Source organism: Furipterus horrens, unplaced genomic scaffold (assembly GCF_987537825.1).
Source record: "Furipterus horrens unplaced genomic scaffold, mFurHor1.1.pri manual_scaffold_8, whole genome shotgun sequence".
Classification (NCBI taxonomy): Eukaryota; Metazoa; Chordata; class Mammalia; order Chiroptera; family Furipteridae; genus Furipterus; species Furipterus horrens.
Window position 1 is genome coordinate 47626956 of NW_028327178.1, and position 18837 is coordinate 47645792.

The 18837-nt window shown below is 38.8% G+C and overlaps 1 protein-coding gene across 1 annotated transcript in view; it reads right to left on the reverse strand.

The window, feature by feature from the left end:
- Positions 1 to 18837, reverse strand: part of L3MBTL4 (L3MBTL histone methyl-lysine binding protein 4) — a 434331-nt gene that overhangs the window by 304548 nt on the left and 110946 nt on the right. Inside the window, 1 exon segment of the mRNA XM_090285146.1 lies at positions 3392 to 3433. Coding sequence (XP_090141272.1) covers positions 3392 to 3433 — 42 coding nt within the window.

The following is an 18837-nucleotide window of genomic DNA, read 5'->3' on the forward strand; positions in this document are numbered from 1 at the left end:
AGTTCTATGTAGCAGAAAGAAAGAAGGAACTTCTGCCATTTGCAACAACATGGATGCAACTAGAGAGAATTATGCTTAGCGAAATAAGCCAGGCAATGAAAGAAAAATACTTTATGCTGTCACCTATTACAGGAAACTAGTGAACAACAGAAACAAATGAGCAAAATTGAACCAGAGGTATGTAAACAAGGAGTAGACTAACAGTAACAAGGGGGGAGGGGGGAGGGAGAAAAGGGGGTAAGAAGGGGAAGTGTCAAATCAAAGAACATGTATAAATGACCCACAGACATGGGCAACTGAGTGGGGACTGAATGTGGGGGAAGGGAGGGGCAGGGTACAGGGAAGTAAGAGGGGAAAAAAAAAATGAGACAACTGTAATGGAAAAACAAACAAAAAAGTTTTTTTAATGGGGGAAAATGAAAATATGAAGAATGGAAATGCCAGTTCAGTGAATATTAGGACAAAGATTTTCCTTCACGTTGTATATTTTTCTCCCTATTTGATCTCTCCAGAGTTTGGCTTTCTAAACAAGTAATGACTTAAGTTTCTTTGCATAGAACTAATAAGACCAGTTGTTAATAGAGGTTCCTTTTTTTGACCAATCCTTTGACTGGAATGTCAAGCCTAAAGGAGACATGCTTGGGCTCAGGTTGTTACCAAAAAGTCCTGAGGAACTGGGAATGACTTTCAAAGGTAATAAAAGCCCGCGAAATAAAAGGCCTGCTGCCATGGTTGGTTGTGCGGTCCACAGCAATCTTTCCAGGGAAGGAACGAAGTTTGTTTTCCTGAAATATGGCTAGAAGGGACCTTAAGGCACAATGGAAAACCAGAAAGACTTGGAAAGGACAGGTGTGTACAGGCAAGGATGAATACCAGGTATGTGGCCCAGCTTCTGTGCCCTGAAAAGCAGACTGAGGGTCACCCTAAATGTTCCTTGGGTAAGTTCCAGCAAAACAGAGCTAAAGATCATAAGTGATCATTTGTTGCTCTTGTTATGTTTATGCAAATAAACATGATAAATTAAAAATGGACTTAATGTAGTCCCTTTAAGACAAGGAGAGTAATCTTAGGGAGAAAAATCATTATTCAAGGAAAATCACAATGATCAGTGGCAGACTGTAAAGTAGGGCAGCTAACCATCTTAAAAGTTTCTTCTCATTTAAAAATGGTTTCACTTGAAAATTAAACCATATCTGTGATATCACCAAAGAGATTCAAGTTGCAGGCAAGTAGAATGTCAAGTGCCTTGCAACTGGGTGTTTTCCCAATAAGACAGTCTTACAGATTTAGAGACTTGTTTGTTGGTTATGTTACATAAATTAACATGTGTTTTCTGTTTTCAAAGGGCATAAGCCTATGACCGCTTTACCTGAGTGACTGTCTGTACGCATAAGCCTCACTTAATCCTCTCTGCAGCGCTGCCTCCTGAGACTCAACAGTTTGGCTGAACTAAATGGCTGGGTTGGGGAAGAATGGGGTGGTCTGTGGGCTTCACTTTAAAACTGATTTCTCTTTTCTATCCTAATGGCTTGGACAGAAAGGGCCCAGAGGTCTGAGAGGGGGGAAACATAAACTATTTCCCTCAGCCCAAACTAAATATAATGGGCAAAAGGGTTTTGGACAGGCGAGATGTGCCTAGCGCAACTTCCTCCAAAGAAGCCCCCACCTTTTTTTCCCCCTAATGTGGAACATTGAAAAATTTATCCCTGCCTTTTGTCATCTAGTAGTTATGGATTGAATGATGTCTTTTAACCCTTTTCGCCAAATCTGTTGCCCCCAGAACACAACAAGGATGCCAGCGTGCTAAACCAAGCACGCCGTTGTCCGGAGACAGCCAACTGACCTGGAGTCTGCACGATCCTTCCCCATGTGGGAAGGCCACCCTCCCCTCCACACCCCCACTATTATTAGGAATTTCTGGACCCAAGGGTAGGTAGGACGACGACCATGTCCAGCTTGAAGCAGCTAGAGGAGCTTGAGACCTTCGCCCATTGTCCTTTACAAGATTACAAAGGGTCTTAATGTTTGAGAGGGAGGGATAGATATTTTTTACGAACCATGGGTATGGACTTGGAGGGGGGATTGCTGGGGGAGGGAGATGCTGGGTGGAGGGGAGTAAAGGGGAGAAAATTGGAACTATTGTAACAATATAATCAATAAAGGAAAGCTGGGGGGAAAAAAAGAATGAAGAGGGTGTAAGAGAACTGCTGGACAAGATGAAACAAAAAAATATTCTAACCACAGGGATACAAGGTGAAGAAGAGGAGCATGGGATAGAAAACCTGATTGAAAAGGTAATGAAAGAAAATTTCCTAACTTGATAAGAGAAGTCACGCAAGTCCATGAAGCACAGACGGTCCCAATAAAAATGAACCCCAAAAGGTGCATTCCAAGGCACACATTAATTAAAATTGCAATATTCAAAGACAAAGAGAGAATCCTAAAAGCAGCAAGAGAAAAACAGCAAATAACATGCAAGGGCGCTCCAATAAGGCTATCAACTGATTTCTCAACAAAAACACTACAAGCCAGAAGGGAATTGCAAAAAATATTTCAAGCAATGAAAAAAAAGGCCTACAGCCAAGAATACTCTATCCAGCAAGGCTTTCTTTCAAAATGAAAGGTGAAATAAGAAGTTTCCTAAACAAAGGAAGACATCTCCACCAAGCCAGCTTTGCAAGAGATGCTATAGGGAATGCTTTAAGAAAAAGAGGGAAAAAAAGAGAGGGAGAGGAACACAGGTACAAATTGAAATGAATAAATACCTGTTAATAATAACCTTAAATGTAAATGGTTAAATGCTCCAATCAAAAGACGTAGAGTAGCTGAATGGATTAGAAAGCATGACCCAAATATACGCTGTCTACAAGAGAAAAACATCAAAACAAAAGATTTATACAGACTGAAAGTGAAGGGGTGGAAAAAATATTTCAAGCAAATGGACATGAAAAAAAATATGGGGTAGCAATACGTATAATAGATAAAATCAATTTCATAGCAAAGGCCATAAAAAGAGACAAAAAAGGGCATTTCATAATACTTAAGGGAACAATCCATCAGGAAGATGTAACCCAGGTAAACATATATGCACCCAACATAGGAGCACCCAAATATATAAGGAAAATTCTAGAAGACTACAAGAAAAACATCAACAGCAACACACTGATTAAGTAGAGTACTTTAACAACCCATTATCAACAAAAAACAGATCTTTGAAAAAAAGAAACACCAAGGATATTGAGGCATTGAACAACACACTGGATCAAATACACTTAACTGATATATATATATATATATATATATCTTTTTACCCCAAAGAAGCAAAATATACATTCTTCTCAAGTACACATGGAACAGTCTCAAAGATAGACCACATGGTAGGACACAAAACAAGCTTCAATAAATTCAAGAAAATTGAAATTATATCAAGAATCTTCTCAGATCACAATGTCTTAGAATTGGAAATGAACCTCAAGGAAAAAACTCAAAAACATTAAAACTCATGGAGAATGAATAACATGATATTAAATAATAAATGGGTTAACAATGACATCAAGGAAGAAATCAAGAAGTTTCTGGAAACAAATGATAATGAACAAACAGCCAAAAGCCTATAAGACACAGCAAAAGCAGTCCTGAGAGGAAAATTCATAGCAATACAGGCCTACCTGAAAATGATAGAGAATTTCAAATAAAAAATCTAACCCTACAGCTACAAGAGCTAGAACAACAACAACAAAGCCCAGGGTGAGTAGAAGGAAGGAAATCATCAAGATCAGAGCAGAATTAAATGACATAGAGATAAACAAACAATTCAAAAGATCAACAAAATAGAAGCTGACTCTTTAAAAAGATAAACAAAATCGAGAAGCCTTTAGCTAGGCTCATCAAGAAAAAAAGAGAGAGGACACAAATGATCAAAATCAGAAACGAAAGAGAAATCATGACTGATATCACAGAAATACAAAGGATCGTAAGAAATTACTACAAACAACTGTAGGGCTTGAATTTGACAACCTAGATAAAAGAAGCAAAATTTCTAAAAACATATAATCTTCCAAAACTGAATCAAGAAGAAGCAGAAAGCCTGAACAGACCAACAACAAAGAGTGAAATTGAAACAGTAATAAAAAAATCTCCCAGCACACAAAAGCCCTGGACTGGATGGCTTCACAGGCAAGTTTTACAAAACACTTAGGAAGAACTAACGCTTACCATTCTCAAACAATTCCAAAAAATCCAAGAAAAGGGATAACTCCCAAACTCTTTCTATGAAGCCAGCACTACCCTAATTCCAAAACCAGTTCAAGACACTACAAAGAAAGAAAACTACAGGCCAATATCACTGATGAACACAGATGCTAAAATCCTCAACAAAATATTGGCAAACCAGATTCAGCGACACATTAAAAAGATCATACACCATAATCAAGTGGGATTCATCCCAGGGATGCAAGGATGGTTTAATATTCGCAAATCAATAAATATAATACACCACCTAAACAAAATGAAAGACAAAAATCACATGATCATATCAATAGATGCTAAAAAAGCATTTGATAAAGTACAACACCCATTTATGATGAAAACATTCAGCAAAATGGGAATAGAGGGAGCATACCTCAATATAATAAAGGCTATATATGAGAAACCTGAAGTCAACATCATACTTAATGGGAAGAAACTGAAAGCATTCCCCCTGAGGTCAGGAACAAAACAAGGATGTCCACTCTCTCCACTCCTATTCAATATAGCCTTAGAAGTTCTAGCCATAATAATCATACAAGAAAAAGAAATAAAAGGCATCCAAATTAGAAAAGAGGAAGTAAAACTGTCATTATTTGCAGATGACATGATAGTGTACATAGAAAACCCTACATACTCCATGAAAAAACTACTCGACATAATAAGCAAATTTGGCAAAATAGCAGGGTACAAAGTAAACATACAGAAATCAAAGGCGTTTCTGTACACCAACAATAAAATATCAGAGCTAGAAACTAAAAAAGAATCCTACTTACTATAGTAACAAGAAAAATAAAGTACCTAGGAATAAATTTAACCAGAGATAGAAGACCTGTACTCAGAAAATTACATAACACTGAAGAAAGAAATTAAGGAAGATACAAATAAATGAAAGCGAATACCATGTTTATGGATGGGCAGAATCAACATCATTAAAATGTCCATACTACCCAAAGCAATTTACAGATTCAACGAAATCCCTATTAAAATACCAGTGACATATTTCACAGACCTAGAACAAATACTTCAAAAATTTATATCGAACCAAAAAAAACACCAAATGGCCAAAGATATCTTGAGACAGAAGAACACAGCAAGAGGAATTATAATACCTGACCTCAAACTATATTACAAAGCCATTGTAATCAAAACAGTCTGGTCCTGGCTTAACAGACATATCGATCAATGGAACAGAATATAGAGCCCAGAAATATACCCAGGTCTATATGGTCAACTAAAATTTGGCAAAGGGGGAAGGAGCATAAAATGGAGTGAGAAGGAACTCTTCAACAAATTGTTCTGGGAGAACTGGACAATGATGTGCAAAAAAATGAAACTAGACCACCAACTTACACCACACACCAGAATAAACTCAAGATGGATCAAAGACTTAAATGTAAGCTATGACACCATTAAAGTCCTAGAGGAAAACACAGGCAGAAAAATTTCAGGTATCCCACGTAGAAATATTTTCACTGGTACATCTCCTAAGGCAAGGGAAATAAAGGAAAGAATAAACAAATGGGACTACGTCAAACTAAAGAGTTTCTGCTCAGCACAAGAAAACATGAGCAAGATGAAAAGGGAACCAACCATATGGGAAAACATATTTGCCAATGATACCTCAGACAAGGGATTGATCTCCAAAATATATAAAGAACTTACATATTTCAACACCAAGAAGACAGACAGCCCAATTAAAAATTGAGCAAAGTACCCGAACAAACACTTCTCCAAGGAGGATATAGAGAAGGTCCATAGACACATGAAAGAATGCTCAACATCACTAGCCATCAGAGAGATGCAAATAAAAACCACAATGAGATACCACTTTACATCAGTGAGAATGGCCATCATCAACACATCAATAAATGGGAGAAACGGAAACCCTAGTGCACTGTTGGTGGGAATGCAGACTGGTGCAGCCACTATGGAAAACAGTATGGAATTACCGCAAAAAACTAAAAATGGAACTGCCTTTTGAACCACCAATTCCGTTGCTACGATTATACCTGAAGAATCCTGAAACCCCAATTCAAAATAATTTATGCACCTCTATGTTCATAGCAGTGCTGTTTACAATAGCCAATTGCTGGAAACAGCCTAAGTTCCAATCTGTAGATGAATGGATTAAAAAACTGTGGTACATTTACACAATGGACTACTATGCAGCAGAAAGCAAGAAGGAACTCCTGCCATCTACAACAACATGGATGGAATTAGAGAGAATTATGCTTAGTGAAATAAGCCAGGCAATGAAAGAAGAATACCATATGATGTCACCTTATATAGGAGACTAATGAACAACACAAGCAAATGAACAAAATTGAACAAGGAACAGAATAACAGTTATCAGGGGCTATGGGGGAGGGTGAGAAGGGGATAAATAGGGGAAGGGTCTAGTCAAAGACCATGTATAAATGACACATGGACATAAACAACGGGGATGGGAATGACTGTGGGAGAAGGGGTGGGCTGGGTGGGGGGTAGCAATGGGGGAAAATGGGAATACTGTAATTGAAAAACAATAAAAAGAAATAGAAAAATAAAATATAGATAAATTAGACTTCATCAAAATTTAAAACTAGTGTTCATTAAGAAACATTGTCAAAAATGTGAAGGTATAATCTATATGAGGATTTTCCAGTCAAGATGATGGAATAGGTAAACACTGTGCTTGCTTCCTCCCACAAGCACATCGAAATTGCAACTAACCTAAAGAATAGTAATTGAGAACCACATGAAGTCTAGGTGAACAGTCGTCCTCTTAGTAAGGAACCTTGGTTCTCAAACTTAATTCATTCCAGAAAGCTGTTCAAGAAGTGATTTGTTTGAAAACCAAATCATACCTGAGAGACAGACAACTGCTCATACAGGTTATCAACATGAAAGGGTTGTTGGGTTGAGAGCCAGAGTTTTGTTAAACAACCAAGACAGTTTTTCCATGAACAACTTGGTCAAGAACTGATGTGTTTGAGATGAGGAACACGTGTACACAAGCAGCCTTGTGGAGACTGATAGGAGAAGAGACACAGAACGAGCTGGTCCCATACCCTCAGTAGTAGATAAAAATAGGGAGAGATACCTTGTCTGCGGAGGTCCCTGCTGAGGAGCAAGCAGCCCCAGCCTCATACCAGGCTCTCCATCCCGAGGATCCTGTGCTAGGAAGTAAAGTCCCCATAACTTCTGGCTGTGAAAACCAGTAAGGATTGTGGCTGACTGAAAACAAGGGCTGCTGGAGTGGCAGGTGTTTATGCAGGGACTTACTTTCTAAGGGACTCACTCACTTCCTCTGAGCTACAGCACTGGAGCAGCATCAAGAAAAGCACCACAGGAGACTTCCGGCCAAGATGGAGGCATAGACAGACACACTGCGTCTCCCTCCACAACTAAGAAAGAATACAACTACCTCAAAACTAGAAACACCAAAAGTTCCAGAATACCAAACTGCATGGATATCCAGTAAACAAAGATATAAAGAAGAAATACTCATCCAGACAGGTAGGGGCAGAGCCAGGGCGGAAGGACGCGGTGTGGTGGTGGCAACATAGTGGCAGCAGGCCCATGGAAAAGCACAGTCACACATTTTAAAAAGTCAGGAGGGAGATCTGGGGAGCTTCCCCAGCTCTTCACCGGACATCACAGCTCACAGTCCCCGCACCGAGGAAAATCAAGCCTCATTGCTTCTGACTGTGCAAACCAGTGAGTGTTGGAGTGGAGGCAGAAACTGCCTGTCTCAGCAGAATCCTCTTGTTTAAAGGGTACCCATGGTCCCAGAATGTCTGCAGACCCACCCACTCTGGGAACAATGGCCAGGGCAGCAACTAGAGGGGCGCCAGTTCGGTGCAGAAGTGGCGGAAGTGCCTGGAAAAGGGGCGAGTGCTAGGCAGGCGGCAGTGTTCCTTCTCGGACCCCTCCCCCAAATACAGCACCACAATGTGGTGGAACAGTTGCCCTGTACTGATGAATCCCTAAGGCTCCACTCCTTACAACGTAATGGGAGTGACAGCTCTACATGGGACATGGGGGCAAACAAACACAGGAGCCTGTCAAGATGAGGAGACAGAGAAGTATGGCCCAAAGGGGGAAACAAATCAAGGTTCCAGTGGGAGAAATAAGCGACGAGGAGATAGGCAGCCTAACAGATTAGGAAATAGACAACCTAAAAGACACAGAATTTAAAACTCTGGTGATAAAGATGTTCACAAGCTTGACAGGTATGCTTGAGTATGACAGACGCATAAGAGAAGAAGTGAAGGCTATGCTAAGTGGAACGAAGGAAAATCCACACAAAAACCAATGGTGAAGGGAAGGAAACCAGGTTTCAAATTAATGATTTGGAACATAAGGAAGAAAAACAGTCAACCAGTGCAGAATGAGGAAGCAAGAATTGAAAAAAATGAGGAAAACTTCCCAAATTTTGCCAAGGAGATGGACATAAAAATCCAGGAAACACAGATGGTCCCAGGCAAGCTGGACCCAGAGAGCACCACACCAGGACGCATCATGATTGAGATGCCAAAGGTGAAAGATAAAGAGAGTCCTGGGGGTAGCAAGAGACAGGCGGAGAGTTGCCTACAGGGGGGTACCCATAGGACTATCAGCTGATTTCTCAGAGGACACTTTGCAAGCAGGAAGGGACTGGCAAGCAGTATTCAATGTGATGAAAGGCAACCTGCAACCAGGATTACTCTATCCAGCAAAGCTATCATTTGGAATGGAAGGGCAGATGAAGTGCTTCCCAGACAAAGTAAAGCTAAAGGAGTTCATCATCACCAAGCCATTATATGAAATGTCAAAGGCACTTACTTAAGAAAAAGATCAAAACTGTCAACACTAAAATATCAAGAAATGCACAACTATCAACAACTGAATCTAAAAAATAAAAACAAAACCCAACTAAGAAAACCAGAATAGGAACAGAATCATAGGTATGGGGATCATTTGGAGGGATATCAGCTGGGAGGGAGGAGGGGGAGAAATGGGGACATGGAGCAGGGATTAAGGAGCATAATTGGTAAATACAAAATAGACAGGGGGAATTTAATAATAATATAGGAAAGTGTGAAGCCAAAGAATTTATATGCATGACCCATGGACATGAACTAAGGCGGGTGGGATTGCTGAAGGGAAGGGGCGTACTGGGCAGAGGGAACAAAGGGGAAAAAATTTGAAACTACTGTAACAACATAATCAATAAAACATGCTTAAAAAAAAAAAAAGCACCACAGACATATGAGGGGAAAATGAATTGTTTGGCTTCAGGATGAGGACTAGAAGGGTAGCTTTCTCCCAGACAGAAGTTCTGGCAGAGGCCATATTTACTTTGTTTAGCCCTCCTTCTTGTAGCGCTGGTGGGCAACAAGTCTGAGTCTATTAATCTGGCTAACAGTGTTCACCCTGCCCTAGTGATTTCCTGAAACCTGGCCCATCCATTTTGCAGGCCCAGCCAAACCCATTCCAGTGGCTTTTCCATTTAAATGGCCTGCCTGGGCTGCTGCTATGAACTTTCCTAAAATCTCTCAAAGGTTCACAAACCCCAAACAAGTAGCCTTGGTGTATGCCTTACCTCTTGCTAAGCAGCCCCAAACCTGACATTAGTGACAGCCAACTTCAGTTCATAGCATAACCTCTACCGGGCATTACAAGCCTAGCACATGTGCAACCATCTTCAGATCACTTTGCACATACCATGTGGCCTGAAACATGGCACACGAAGTGGCTGACCTTGGCCTGCACCAAAGCCCTTCCCAAGAGGCCCCAGAACCAACACACCCAAGGTCCAGCTTCAGACTACACCACATACTACCCAAACATCTCCACAAACAACATACCTAAAAGGCAAACTTGGCAGAAACCTGAGCCCCACTAAAGCAAATCCTACTCCTTAGGGTCAGCCCCTACACAACAGCTCCTCCACTGTGCCACAGCAAGTCCTCACAGTCACTGAGCCTGAGGGTCAATCCGTCCCATTAAAGTGCCAACAGAAATCAAGGCTCAACTACAAAAGGAGAGCACACACAACCCACACAAGGAAAATATCTGGAGCACCTGGCTCATGTGACCAGGGAGATTGAGCCACTGGGCCACCGAGGACACCTACTATATAAAACCACTCTACCAATACCAGGATATACAGTAGATCTACCTAATACAGTGAAACAAACACAGTGAGGTAGCCAAAATGAGGAGACAAATAAACATGTCCTAAATGAAAGAACAAGAGAAAACTAAAAATAAATACATACCTATCAATAATTACTTTAAATTTAAATCTATTAAATATCCTAATAAAAGGCATAGGGTAGCTGAACAGATAATAAAATAAGACTCATATATACACTGACTGCAACAAACCCATTTCAGATTGAAAGATGCAGACTGGCCCTGACAGTATGGTTAGTGGGTTGAGCATTGACCTGGGCACCAAAAGCCCATATTTCAATTCCCAGTCAAGGCACATGTCTGGGCTGCTCGCCAGGTCCTCAGTTGGGGGTGTGCAATAGATATCCAATCGATGTTTCTCTTGCACATCAATGTTTCTCTTCCTCTCTTCCTCCCTCCCTTCACCTATCTCTAAAAAAAATAAATAAAATCTATTTAAAAAGAAGAAAAACACAGACTAAAAGTAGACAGATACAAAAAGAGATTTCATGCAAATGGAAATTTAAAAGACTTGGGTAGCAATAATTATATCAGAAAAATAGACTTTAAAATAAAGGCTATAACAAGAGACAAGGAAGGACCCAGCAATTCTACTTCTGGGTATTTATCCGAAGAAACCCAAAACAATAATTCAAAAACACGTAAGCATCCCTAAGCTTACTGCAGCATTGTTTACAATGAATGGTCAATATATGGAAGCAATTTAAGTGTCTATTGATAAACGGATAAAGAAGAGATGGTAAATATACAGTATTCCCTTGCTTATCGCAAGTATTACATTCTAAACCCCCCTGCCCCCGACGATAAGTGAAAATCCATGAGGTAGGAACCTTACATTTATTTTAGTATTTATATATATTTTAAAGGCTTTGTAAGCCCTTCCCACACACTTATAAACCAGTCCCTTATTAACCTTTCCCACTCCCTTATTAACTTTTTCCGCACTTTTATAAACGCTGCTTATGTTCTTAAACATATTCTACGCTCTTAAACCTACGTAACTTTAACAATATATGTATACAGTGCCGCAAAATCCCGCGATACAGCAAAAAATCTGTGATAAATAAATATAATATTTTTAAAAATCCCGCGATACAGTGATGCCGTGATAAGTGAACCACGATATAGAGAGGGACTACTTTATATGATGGAGTAACTTAGTCATAAAAAAGAATAAAATCTTGCCATCTATAACAACATGGGGGGACCTAGAGTATTATGCTAAGTGAGATAGGTCAGACAGAGAAAGATGCCACATGATTTTGCTTATATGTGGAATCTAAATAAATAAATAAATAAACATTATTTAAAAAAACAAAACAGAAACAAACTCATTGATACAGAGAACAATTTTGATTGTTGCTAGATAGAAAGGGGTTTGGGAAGATGGGTGAGAAAGTGGAAGGGATTAAGATGTGCAAATTGGCAGTCATAAAAAATCACAGGGACAAAAGGAAATATAGTCAATAATATTATAATAACTATGTATGTTGTCAGATGATCACCTATTATATAAATGTCTAATCACTATGTTGGACAACTGAAACTAATAAAATATTTTATGTCAATGGTAATAAAAAAATAAACAATTATTTAAAAACTAAAAGATACATAAAGATATAAAAAAAATCTAAAAAATCATTTAAACAATATGGGTTTAATTCCCAGAATACATAAAAAATTCCTACAGTAATAATGAAGAATAGTAATTGAATATAATGCTTAAATAATAATTTTTATATAATAAATGAATAAAAATACCACCCAATTTTTAAAATGTGCAAAGGATTTGAATAGATAATTCTTGAGAGAAGATATACAAATGGCCAATAACCACATGAAAAGATGTTCAAGTTCAACATCATTGGTCATTAGAGAAAAGCAAATCAAAAGCAGAGATACTGCTCCACAGTCAGTAGGAAGGTTTTAATCAAGAAAACAAAATTGCAAGTGTTGACAAGGATGTTAAGAAATAGGAATCATCATACATTGCTAGTGTGAATGTAAAATGGTACAGGTACTTCAAAAAACAGTTTTTAGTTCCTCAAATATTAAGCATAGAATTACCGTATGACCCAGCAATTCCACTCCTAGGTTTGCACCCAAGAGAAATAAAAACCTATGTCCACTCAGAAAATTGTACTTGAATACTTATAATGACATGAATCATAGTAGCCAAAAGTACAAACAATAGATGAATGGATAAACAAACTGTAGAATATATACATAGAATAGAATACTATTCAGCCATAAAAAGGAATGAATTACTGATATATGCCACAACTGGGATAAAAATTGAAAATGTTACAATAAATGAAAGAAGCCAGACATTAAAGTTCATGCATTATATGATTCTTTTTATGTAATATATTCAGAATAGGCAAATCCATAGAAAGTAGATCAGAGGTTACCTGGGAATGGGGGGAGGCAGGAGTGCAGAGTGTTTGCTTAATAAAACAGAAGGTTTTTATGGGAGGGATGAGAAAATATGTGAAGCCACAGAGAGAGACGGTGGTTGCATAACATTATAAATACATTACCACTGAACTGTACACTCTAAAATGGTTAACTGTATATTATATAAATTTCACCTCACTTTAAAAACAGAATAAACTACTTAGGATTAAATTTAATAAAGTAAGTGCAGTACTTGTAGACTGAAAACTGCAAGATATCATTGAAAAAAATTAAATATCTAAGCAAATGGGAACATGTCCTGTGTTCATAGACTAGGAAATTTACAATTTTTCAGATGGCAGTGCTCTCCAAATTGACCTTTGATTCACTGCAACCCCTATCAAAGTCCCACTTGGCTTTTGGGGAGCAAAAATTGACAAGCTAATTCTAAAATTCATGTGGACATGAAAGGGATTCAAGATAGTCAAAACAATCAAGAAAAGAAAAAAGAATTCAGGGACTCACATGTTTTATTTTTGGTATTTACTACAAGGCTATAGCAATCAAGATATTACAGTACTGGTACCAGAATAAACATATAGACCTATGGAATAGAACTGAGAATCCAGAAATAAATTCATGCATTTATAGTCAACTAACTCGTGATAAATTTTACAAAAGCAGTCAATGTGGAAGAATAGTCTTTTGTGTCATCTTTGTGGCCTTCAATTTGCCAAAGCCAGTCAATGGGGGAGGAAAAGTCTTTTGTGTCAAGTCTTTGTGACCTTCAATTAGATACCGGAAGTTAAAAAAAAAGAAAAAAAAGATAAGTTGAGCTTTATTAAAATTAAAAACTTTTGTGCTTTACAACAAATTATAAAGAAAGTGAAATGACCACAAGGTCTAATATTCACACAAAGAACTTTTACAACTCAATAATAAAAAGACAAAGAATCCAGCTTAAAAATGGCAAATGATATGAATAGATATTTCTTGAAAGAAGGTACAGAAATGGGCAATAACCACATGGAACTACAAGTCAAAATCATAATGAGATATCACTTCACACCCAGTAGGATGGCTGTAATTAAAAAGAAAGAAAATAACATGTGGGTAAAGAGGTAGAGAAATTTGAATCCTCATACATTGCTAGTGGGAATATAAAATGTGTAGCCTCTTTGGAATATAGTTGGCCAATTCCTCAAACATAATTAATTTATGACTGGCAATTCTAGCATTATATCCAAGAGGAATAAAAACTTACATTCACTCAAAAAATTGTACATAAAAGTTCATAGCAATATTATTCATAATAGTCAAAAGGTGAAAACAAATCAAATGGACTTTAATAAATGCATAAACAAAATATAGTATAACCTATACAATGGAATATTATTTTTAAATAAAAAGGACTGAAGTACTGATGTATTCTATAACATGAACCCTGAAAACATTATGCTAAGTGAAAAAAGCCAGACTATGATTCCATTTACACAAAAGTGTCCAGAATAGTCAAATCTATATACATAAAGTAGATTAGTAGTTGTCTTGGTCTGAGAAGAAGAGTATGAGCAACTGCTGTTGGGTATGGGGGTGGGTATTCTTTTGGGAATGGTGAAAATATCTGGCAATAATAGAGGTCAGGGCACATCAGAGAAGGAAAACTCTGACTCCAAAAAACCTCCGCTGCCTTGCGGCATACCTCTTCAGGGGAAAGGCTAAGGGAGTAAACCCCGACAGAAAATCCGGAGCCGGAGTCCCTAAGGCGGTTTGACGTTGTAGTCAACACCGGCAACTCCTGCGGCGCACCTGAACCCAAGCTGTATTGACTCCGTCTTTCCCTTGGACCCTTCAGCTGCGAAGAGAGGGGGGGTCTGCTGCATGGGCAACAGCAGACCCTCCATATCACCCTGCCCAGGCTCTGTAGCTTCAGCTTCACTGGAGAGGACACTCCAGCATCATCGCAAGATGTCGACTCAACACGGGAGGAGACAGATACCGTGTCACTCCCGAGTCGGACTGCACAGCCATTCTTGGCGGTGCAGATAGACTCTTGGGAAGCTACACCATCGTCTCTCGAGACGGACGGCTGCCGACGAATAGAGGTGATGATTGTACAGCCCTGTGAATATACTAATAACCACTGAATTTACACTAAACAATTTACACTAAATGTACACAAAATGGGGAAAATTATAGTAGGTAAATTATATCTCAATAGAAAAAATGGAAGAGGAATTTACTACAGAGAAGCAAAGTACTTATATAAAATAGGGCTGGGAGGCCCTATCTTAGTGTATAAAAACACTCTAATTAGTAAAAGGAATACTAACCACTATGTGAAGTTTAGAGGTAGGTGAATTATAAGATTCTAATTTAAACATTGTTAGGACAAAGATCTCCTCAGAATTTTAAGAAATCTTGAGAAAGATAATTCAATCCTGCAGTGAAAAATTTCCATCACTAAATTAGTCTCCGGTTAAAGCTATCACTCAGATTTCAGTATGGTGTTGATATTTAAATAAGGAATTCATTCTATAATAAAAACTACAAGCCTGAATTGAATTCTGTTGTTACTTTGTTGACTTTCGGAACCATATAGTCTCCTATTCACATCTAATCAGGGCCTTAAGCTTCAGCCTCACCTGGGGTGTGGGAGGTTTGTTCCCTTCAGTCCTCCATGCATGTTAACAATGGAAGGATTCAAACTTATGGCTAAGATGGAGGTGTAGACAGACACGCTGCGTCTCCCTCCACAACTAAGAAAAAATACAACTACCTCAAAACTAGAAACAACCAGAAGTTCCAGAAAATCAAACTGCATGGAAGTCCAGCAAAAAAAGATATAAAGAAGAAATACTCATCCAGAGAGGTAGAAGGGATGGAGCCAGGGTGGAGAGGATGAGGTGTGACGGCGGCGGCAGTGGCAGTAGCAGAGGCAGGCTGGCAGAAAGCACAGTCACATGTTTTAAAAAGTCAGGAGGGACACCTAGAGAGAGTTCCCAGCTCCTCACCAGACCTTGCAGCTCAGGGTCACGGCACCGGGGAAAATCAAGCCTCATTACAAAACAGTGGGGGTGGGGGTGGAGGCAGAAACTGCCCATCTCAGCAGAGTTGGCTTGTTTAAAGGGCCCCCACAATCCTAGAACATCCGCAGACCCACCCACTCTGGGAACAATGGCCAGGGTAGCAGCTAGAGGGGCGCCAGTCCAGTGCAGAACTGTAAAGAGGTGCCTGGAAAAGGGGCAAGTGCTAGGAGGTGGCATTGTTCCCTCTCAGACCCCTCCCCCACATATAGCGCCACAATGTGGTGAAACAGCTCGCCCTGTACTAATGAATCCCTAAGGCTCCACCCCTTACAACGTAACAGGAGTGACAGCTCTACCTGGGACACAAAGGCAAACAAACACAGTAGCCTGTCAGAATGAGTATAAACAGAAAACTATGGCCCAAAAAGGGGAACACATCAAGGTTCGAGTGGGAGAACTAAGGAATGAGGAGATAGCCAACCTAACAGATGAGGAGATATACAACCTAACAGATGCAGAATTCAAAACACTGGTGATAAAGATGCTCACAGGCTTGACAGATATGCTTGAGTAAGACAAACACATAAAAGAAGAAGTGAAGGCTATGCTAAGGGAAACGAAGGAAAATCCACACAAAACCAATGGCGAAGGGAAGGAAACCAGGGTTCAAATCAATGATTTGGAACATAAGGAAGAAAAAAACAGTCAACTAGTGCAGAATGAGGAAGAAAGAATGAAAAAAATGAGGAAAACTTCCCAAATTTTGTGAAGGAGATGGACATACAGGTCCAGGAAGCCTGGAGGATCCTGGGCAAGCTGGACCCAGAGGGGACCCCACAAGGACGCATCATGATTGAGATGTTAAAGGCGAAAGATAAAGACAGAGCCTTGGGGGCAGCAAGAGAGAGACATAGAGTTGCCTACAGGGAGGTGCCTATAGAACTATCAGCTGATTTCTCAGAGGATACTTTGCAGGCAGGAAGGAACTGGCAAGCAGTATTCAATGTGATGAAAAGCTACCTACAACCAAGATTACTCTATCCAGAAAACCTATCATTTGGAATGGAAGGGCAGATGAAGTGCTTCCCAGACAAGGTGAAGCTAAAGGAGATCATCATCACCAAGCTATTATTATATGAAATGTCAAAGGGACTTACCTAAGAAAAAGAAGATCAAAACTATGAACATTAAAATGACAACAAACTCACAACTATCAACAACTGAATCTAAAAAATAAAAACAAAATCCAACTAAGCAAACTAGAATAGGAACAGAATCATAGTTATGGGGATCATTTAGAGGGTTATCGGCTGGGAGGGGGGAGGGGAAAATGGGGAAATGGTACAGGGACTAAGAAGCTTAATCGGTTGGTACAAAATAGACAGGGGGATGTTAAGAATATAGTAAAGTGTGAAGCCAAAGATCTTATATGCATGACCCATGGATATGAACTAAGGGGGGTGAACTGCTAGAGGAAGTGGGGTACTGGGCAGAGGGGAGCAAAGGGGAAAAATGTTGGAAGCACTGTAACAACATAATCAATAAAATATACTTTAAAAATAAAAATAAAAATAAATAAAACTAAAAAAAATACAATGGAAAGATTCTGGACCTTTAATTCTTAATCTGCTGCACAGACTACTCCTAGACTCACACAGCACCAAGGGACAAGGGTCATGGACTTAAACACTCAAGTCTAGTGAGAACAAGCTGCAAGTATCCCAGAGGACAATGGAAGAGTGGGTGCTGTATCTCCAGGCAACACAATTCAAACCAAATATTCTGAGATCTGATGAACATTTCACCTCATCTTAAAGAATATTACTTAAAGTTAGCTTTAGCCAGTTTTACAGAAAAACAACAAACAACTCTAAAGCTATTTATGCATCAGAATCAGAGTTTGTGTACTGGCTGCTGTGCCTCAGTGGATTGAGCGTCGGCCTGCGAGCCAAGTGTCGCTGGTTCGAATCCCAGTCAGGGCACATGAGTAGGTTGCACGTCAGGTCCCCAGTTGGGGGCGCGAGTGAGAGGCAACCACACAGTGATGTTTCTCTCCCTTTCTCCTTTCCCCTTTCTCTAAACATAAATAAATAAATAAATAAATTTAAAAAAAAGAATCAGTTTAAGAAGATACTATACATTTTACAAAATCTTTCAAGACTAATTGAATATTTTTGAATAGGTTATGGGTTTTATTTGTTTTGCCTGGTTTGACTTGTCTTGAATTCTTGAACTTTTTTTCACTGAATTCAACAAATTGATGAGAAATCATAAAATTTTCTATATTTAAGGGAAAAAGATTTAAAAATAGCAAAATTCCAGAATAATTCAAATTAAAAGGTAAGCATCTGCTCCATTATAAAATGGCATATTCCTTATTCTACATTTCTTTCTGTACATTTTTTTTTATTAAAAGAAAATAGGTTTCTCCTAAAATACTCGCTTTAATAATGCTAAGATTACACAGGCACTACAGTAGTCCCTGCCTATATTGTGGTTCACTTATCGCGGCCACACTGTATTGGGGGATTTTAAAAAATATTATATTTAATTATTTATCACAGATTTTTCGACATATTGAAGGATTTTGCAGTACTGTATATGAATGTTGTTAAAGTTACATAGGTTTAAGAGTGTAGAATATGTTTAGGAACATAAGTAGTGTTTAGAAAAGTGTGGAAAAGTTTAATAAGGAAGTAGGAGAGGTTAATAAGGGGCTGGGAATGGTTTGTAAGTGTGTGGGAAGGGTTTATGAAGCCTTTATATATATATATATATATATATATATATATATATATATATATATATATATGTATATAAATACTAAAATAAATGTAAGATTCCTACCTCACGGATTTTCACCTATCGCGGGGGTGTGGGGGTCTAGAACGTAATACCCGCGATAAGTGAGGTAATACTGTATAGCTAACTCATTTTAAAACTAAAAACAGATGCATCTTGGGAATATCATGCTGATAGAGGAAGGGCAGATTGAGTCAGA